The sequence below is a fragment of the Sinocyclocheilus rhinocerous genome, unplaced genomic scaffold, assembly GCF_001515625.1.
Source record: "Sinocyclocheilus rhinocerous isolate Xijiao unplaced genomic scaffold, SAMN03320098_v1.1 scaffold773, whole genome shotgun sequence".
Classification (NCBI taxonomy): Eukaryota; Metazoa; Chordata; class Actinopteri; order Cypriniformes; family Cyprinidae; genus Sinocyclocheilus; species Sinocyclocheilus rhinocerous.
In genome coordinates, this window is record NW_015642873.1 from 382,570 (window position 1) to 389,741 (window position 7,172).

At 35.1% G+C, this 7,172-nt stretch overlaps 2 protein-coding genes across 4 annotated transcripts in view; both read left to right on the top strand.

Annotated features, from left to right (window-relative positions):
• The window catches only part of LOC107756921 (type II inositol 1,4,5-trisphosphate 5-phosphatase), a 60,676-nt gene extending 60,025 nt beyond the window's left edge, over nucleotides 1–651 (top strand). Inside the window, exon 22 of the mRNA XM_016574250.1 lies at nucleotides 367–651. Within this exon, the coding sequence (XP_016429736.1) occupies nucleotides 367–506 (140 nt within the window). The 3' untranslated portion in view covers nucleotides 507–651. The remainder of the gene's footprint in view (nucleotides 1–366) is intronic.
• Nucleotides 652–2,008: 1,357 nt separating this feature from the next.
• Nucleotides 2,009–7,172, top strand: part of LOC107756922 (metal regulatory transcription factor 1-like) — a 31,149-nt gene continuing 25,985 nt past the window's right edge. Inside the window, exons 1-3 of one of the 3 annotated variants that reach the window (XM_016574251.1) lie at nucleotides 2,009–2,108; nucleotides 2,518–2,594; nucleotides 4,484–4,988. In XM_016574251.1, coding sequence (XP_016429737.1) covers nucleotides 2,572–2,594; nucleotides 4,484–4,988 — 528 coding nt within the window. In that variant the 5' untranslated portion in view covers nucleotides 2,009–2,108; nucleotides 2,518–2,571. The remainder of the gene's footprint in view (nucleotides 2,109–2,517; nucleotides 2,595–4,483; nucleotides 4,989–7,172) is intronic. The other 2 variants (XM_016574252.1, XM_016574253.1) reach the window with 2 other exon arrangements.

Below are 7,172 nucleotides of genomic sequence, written 5' to 3' on the forward strand. Positions count from 1 at the left end.
AAGTATAAGTATGTTTATTTTACACAATTATTTTTAATCCATTTTCAAATGATTTCAAAATTCTTAAATATTAATTAAAATAAAATTATATCGGCCATCGGCCACCCTGCTTTCCAAGATATCGGCATCGGCTGTCAAAAAACCAATATCGGTCGACCACTACTAAAATGTTATTATTAAAAACAGATTAGTTGCATAATCAAGAAGTCTAGTCATGCACTTGGTTTAGAAATGAAAGAAAGTCTAAAGTTTTGGTTTTTGTTTCCATGTTGTTTACAGTCATGGAAAACCTGGAAACATCAGGGAGTTTGATGTGGAAGTGACTTTGGCAGTTTTTTTACTGACTCGTTTGTCCTTTGTTTACAGCCCCGATCTTTGCTGGCCTTTTGCTCAGGTCCCCCACAAAGCAAGATCTCACAGAGAAAAGAAAGGTGAAGGAGTTTTTCCAGCATTTCTTGGTCCAGACGCCCTCTGACAGAGATATTCACGATAAATTACCTGAATAATGTACTGCATCGTGTTGCCTTTATTATTTCACATGCCTAGTTTTTCCAGGTATCAGCAGAATTATGTCGATAAACTTTGTAGTTTGTATTTAATTCAAAGCATCTTAAACAGATATTGAAGCTTTTTTTGTTTTATTGCGAAACAAATAGGAGTTTTTAGTTGAAAAATAATGGTTATTTAATTAAATATATTTGTATTTTGATGTTTGTAAATAAAAAAACAGTTGTTCTTTTATATTAAATCTCAACAATTACAACAGTCTCAGTGTTTGCCTTTTTCTTTAGTTTTCTTCAAAATAATTGCTCATTATTTAGATGCAAAATAAACTAAAGAATTTAATTTAAATTTTGTAGTATTATATAGTATAATAGCCATTATATTTTTATTTTTATTTTCATGCTCATTTTCAAGATGTCTTACCATTTTAAAGATAATTTACACAGAGAAAATGTAAATATGTTGGTAAAAGGTTTATTCCTCAAAACCATTACAAGTATTTCAAAGTGTTTGTTCATTACTCCAATATTGAGCATTTGTTTTGCTCAACATACATCATTTGTAATGAAAAAAAAAAATGCAAAAGAAAATGCTAGAAGCATCATCTCAGACTTGGTTGTTAGGCACTATTTAAATAAATACGGTCACACTTTACAATTGGGTCCAATTAGTTGAACTGTCACCGTCCCACCTGTGGGACGCTTGGCACTCTTTTTTTTTTGTTGTCCTTTTTCTCTATCAAATCCTTTAGTAATGATCATAAATCATATATCATTTGAAAGCTTAGAAGCCCAAGATTATAAAACCTGTTATGTAAAATATGTATTATATATAAAATAAAATTAATATAGTGCATTTTCTTTACAGTAAATTTAAACTAGCATAACATTTTGATACTTTAATTCTTTTTTTTAAAAATTCTTCTTTACAAAGAGACCAACCTTATGTCTGTATTCCAAAGTGTTCATAAATTACAACAATTTAAGTTTGGATAGTGCACCTGCATGCCTATTTTAAAAAATGGGGGGTGACAGTTAAGGGGTTTTAATTAACAATGAGCAATACAAAAAATAATAATAATAATAATAAATAAAAAATAAAAAAACAATGAGCAATACATTTGTTACCATGTTTATTAATCTTTGTTAATGTTAGTTGCTCACTGTTAGTTCATGTTAGCTCAGGTTCATTAAATATTAAAACAATTTTTGATTTTAATAATGAATTAGTAAATGTTGGAATTAACATCAGCAAAAATCAATAAATGCTTTCGAAGTATTTTTCGTTGTTAGTTCATTTTAAGTAATGTAGTTAATTAATGCGAGTTTGTTAAAACTAATGTGCTAAAATGACAATAAAGTTGACCTTGATATAAATGTTAGATATGTTTGGTGCATGTTTGCTCCTAGTAGGTTTTTGAGGTAAGATGCGATGAATCTGTCAGTGATGTGATGCTGATATGAAGTGAACGGATCTGAGTAACAGTGAAGTGAACTGATCTGGAGTCTGTGTGCGCTGCTGTTCATGATGGTGCCGCTGGGGAGGAATGAAGACAGGACCCGATACATAACATTACAGAGGCCTCTAGCGTCTTTATAGCACTGGTAAATACATGAAATGATTTTAATCTGCTTTATTTGAGGGTGTGAACGCGTGTCGGTGTCGTTCAGATGTTTTAATGGCTTGTCTCGGTTTCATTCGATTTTCTGTTCAATGCTAACGGGGTAAATCTGTTAGCATACATCCAACCTACATGCTTTAACTATCACATATTTAGCGTGTTCGGAATATTTAACATTTTAACCGGTTAAAACGTCAAATTAACTGCGCTTGTGTCTAACGACACCGGTTAATGTGGTCTAAAAACTAGTGTTAATGGCGTGCTAATGAAGCTAACGGCTGTCATTGATGTGAATGGAGACTCTGCTAGCACATTAGCCTGTCTCTGAATTCTTAATAAAATACGACCGCTTTTAGTGATTATATGAAATATGGGTTGCTTAATTATTTCAGTCCTTTTGTCTTCGGGATATTATTAATGTTGACCGGACAGAAGAAGATGAACTAATGACTGGAGCTTCGAAACACAGGTGAGCTAACAGTTAGCAGTACTGACATGCCAGTTTGTTTTTATAAAAAATATTTCCAGTTTAAGCGGAATATGACACGTTTATGACTGCACGACATTAAAGACTGCGTGTTTTTAATGTCTCTAATGTATTCGCGGCTTTCTGTGTGTGTGTGTTCAAATTGATAAATGTGAATGTTTTGACTTGTGATGATCATCAATGGCAAAGTGAACATGGAAACTTCTAGAAAGTGTCCAGAATGACAGAAGCCTTACCTGCTTTAAGGCTCATTGTGTAATATTATTATTATTAGGGTTGTTTTGTTGTCACAGTATGTTCATCACCTTGAGACATAATGTCCTCTTTGTAACTGTGTAGTAGCATGAGAAAGGCATTCATAGTGTACACTGTCTGCCTTTACATGCCGCCTCAGTCAGCTGCCTTCCTAGACTGCATTTTTGGGCATGCTAACCTAGTCAGCTGTCTTCCTAGACAGCGTTTTTGGGCAAAATAATAACCTAGAGAGCTTCCTCTCTATAGCATTTCGAGCATCATGAGATGGTAAGCTCCCTTCCTAGACAGCATTTATGGATATTATAACCTAGTACAACGTCTTCCTAGATAACATCATAATCTTAAACATTTTATTGACATTTTCAGGCATCAAAGGTGTCGACTAGGAACATAATGATGTCCAAAGTGCTGTCTAGCTAGTCAGCTTGCTAGGTTTTGCGACACAGCTGGTGTGTCTGGGTCATTTTTGTTTTAGGTTGACCATAGTGTGTGTCTTTGTTATAGTTTCATGCCAACAGTGGTTTCAGTTTGCAAAGGCACCTTTACCCTGATTGTTTTGTAGTTACTCTAACACTGGCCAAAAATAGTTTCCCTGCATTGTCCTAGTTTCTCGTGACCGTACGAGACATGGTGCTGTTTTCCCAACACATTACGTGTTTGTTATTTATATTAGAATACCTGTTATTACAACAATACTGTAAAACGGATATGTTGATATACCTTTCATTGTAATTATACTGATTTATGTGAATGATTTATGTAAATGTACCTAAACTTACAATTTAGCATTTAAAAAAAAAAATTCTTGATAATGCGCACATTACACTGTAATAGACTTTGACTTATTTCCTTATTGTTCCTCATTTAATCATTATAATAACCTGCTGTTGTTATAACGATTCAGTGAGGGATGGTGTTATTTTAGTATTTAGTATTAATTATCATAGCATTTATTAATTTTGATATAAATTTATATATTTTCAGTTTTACATTTTAGTAGCTTTTTTCACTTTTTATATTTCTATTTCATTTTAATTTCTTTTTATACAATTTTTTGTTTTACTAATTTTAGTACTTGCATAACATAACTCATTTATTTAAATTAGTTGCCAAGGCAAAGTTTTTCATCTGATGTTTATATAATTTTATTTTAACTTTAGTTAATTTACCATAAATAATTTTTAATATATTTTTAAGTTTTTCATCTGATATTTATCTTATTTTAGTTAAGCTCTTTTATTTACTGAAAATATTTTTTTTTTTTTCATTTTTAAGTTTTTTTTATCTGATATTTATCTTATTTTAGTTTAGCTTTATTTCAGATATTGAAAACAATTTGTACGTGTTTTTTTTTGTTCTTCATCTGATATTTATCTTATTTTATTTCAGCTTTTATATTTGTTGTTGTTTTCATTTGTTTTTCATCTGATATTTGTATCTTATTTCAACTTTATTTCATTTACTGAAAAAAAAAAATATTATTTCATCTTTAATTTAATTACCCAAAAAAACAAAACAATTTAGTCTATGATTGAGGCCTAAATCCTGTTTTCCATTTGATTGCTTGGCGTTGTGTTCTATGAATATTGTTTTAAACCTCTTTGAACGTATTCCAGCCGCAACAAAAGCAAGCACGTGGACACGAACCCAGGACTGAGCTCGTCCATCAGGATCATGGGAGAGAATGGCCCTCTCACGGAGACAGCCATGTTCTTTGAGGACGAGGAAGAGGATGTGGACAAACTGGGCCGAGAGGAGGAAGATGAGGACAAGATGGCCAACTATGACAAAGACGACGGCATAATCTCGGGACCATTGTCCTCCTCGGGAAGGGTCTACGATCGCACTACCGTGCTCATCGAGCAAGACCCCATCCGCCTGGACGAGGAGGGCGAGGAGGACGGCATGGCCTTCCTGCCGGAGGGAGAGTGCGAGGGGGACGAGGGCTCTCTGGTCTTCATAGGTGACCCGGATGGCATGTCGCAGGGATACATACACCACACCATCTCTCCGGACCAGATACAGTTCATCATTAACCCGGGGTCCACCCCTATGCCGCGAAACATCGAGGGCGCAACGCTGACGCTACACTCCGAGTGCCCCGAGACCAAGCAGAGAGAGGTGAGCAGAGCATTGCTTTCAGTGACGACCCTCATTGTTTTGTTTGTGTTAAATCTGGTTGTACCGGTAAGGCCCGTTGCGTGTCTGTCAGTCAGATCTGCTTGTTCAGCGAAAGCAAATCAGATAAGCTGGGATAGCGGATGGGTGTGTTTCCCCACAGGATCTGTGTTTCCACATGATTTCACATCAGAGCTCTGGACCCAGCTGTCCTCTGCTCTTATGGCTGGTTGCTGCTCCAGTAAACTTCCTCTGTCTGCGAGTCTGGCTAAATCACAAGAGACCATTGGCCCTAACCACATGCTAAACATCCAGTCTGGAAGTCAGTCAGATGTTAATGCACTGACCACTTGGATTTTAAACTGATTATAGGGCCCTATAAAATTCCATTTCCATTTTTCCAAAATTTTCATTTTGTTTTTTGCCCGAATTCCGTTTTTTCCATTTTTATTTTCTCTGGATTTCATTTAGATGGTTTCATTAAATGTTAATAATCAGAACTCGTGTCTAAAAAATGTAATTCATAAAACTTTAACAAATTAATAATTTATTAAAATTTCAACAATAATAGTTTTATTTTGTCCCAAATTCTGATTTCTGTTCTGTTTTTTTTGTCTTTTTAGATGCCATTTAGATGGTTTTATTCAATTATAATAATCAAGAAGCATGTTTAATTAATTGAATTCCTAAGTCTATAACAATCTAAAAATGTATTCAAATAATAGTGCCCTTTGAAATCTGTTTTATTTTGTCCCAAATTCCATGTTTTCCGTTTTGATTTATCTGAGTTCTGTTTCAATGGTTTAAATCTATTTTAATCATAAAAAAGCATGTGCAATTACTTAAATTTTTTAAATGTTAACAGTAATAGTGCCCTATGAAATGCATTTTATTTTTTCCTAAATTCTATCTTAATGTTTTTTTAAATGTTAATAATAAAAAAAGTTAAATTAAATGAATTCCTATAACTAACAATTTAATAATTTAATAAAATTGAACAATTATAGGGCCCTATGCAGGGCCTTCCTTAGGGGGGTGCAACTGGTGTGGTCGCACCGGGCCCCGCACTTGAGGGGGCCCCATCGCGAACGGAAATCCTGTGTCAGCTAAGGACGGCCCTGGCCCTATGAAATTTTTTATTCTTTCAGAAATTCAGTTTTGTCTGTTTTCTTTTTTGTGAAATCTATGTTTTATGGTTTAATACAAATTTATTACGAAAAAAATGGTGGTAATCAAATGAATGCATATAGCTTTAACAATTTAATTAATCTTTTAAAATTTAATCAAAATTAACAATAATTCTTTTTTTGGCAGAGGTTTACTGTTTAAATTCAGGGTGTCCGCGGGGTCTTAAAAAGTATTAAAAGTTGATAAATCAATTTAGAGAAAATTTTAAAAATATTAAAAAGTCTTAAATGCCATTTTCCAAGGTATTAAATTTTGTATCATCTTTTCTGTAACGTCGTTTGTAGATCGGGAAGAAGGAGGCGGGAACCGGCGAACATTTAAACCATTTAATAATAAAACAAACACAAAACGAAAGTAAAGCGGCAGCCCCTCGCAGACGACTGCCGCACACAAAACACAAAATAAACTCCAGGCCTGGTCCTCTTTCGTCCGACACTGTCGTCATTCCTCCTTTTATCCTTCCGGAGCTCCTCCGTGAGACTCGAGACCGGTGAGTGGTGCAGGTGTCGCTCATTATCAATTACTCCACCGGCCTCGCTCCGTTCCCACGGCTCTCGGCCCCGCCCCACTCGTCACATTTTCATTATGTATATTTGTCCGAATAGTGGGGTTCTGTGTAATTTATTTATGGAATCCCGCAAGATTTGACATCATCTATTACGGCGCTCACTGACTGACTGCGCTGCTGCGTGATAGCGCGGGGCTTGTTGATCCCGCTCTCGCTGAATTTCTGACCATTACCGCATGCTCCCATCCGCTCCCGTGATTTTTGTGTGCGCTCCCGCAAACAGACATGGTAATTGCGCTACTTTGGGCTGTTTTTTTTTACTGGCTTGGGTAGTGCTGGGCGGTATACCGGTTCATACCGAATACCGGTGGAAACCGGTATAATTTTGAAAAAAAGCATGATATACATTTTTGGTCATACCGCCCAGCACTAGGCTTGGGATGCACAATTAAAATGATGTAATAGTTGTGATCATTATTTTACCTTCCATG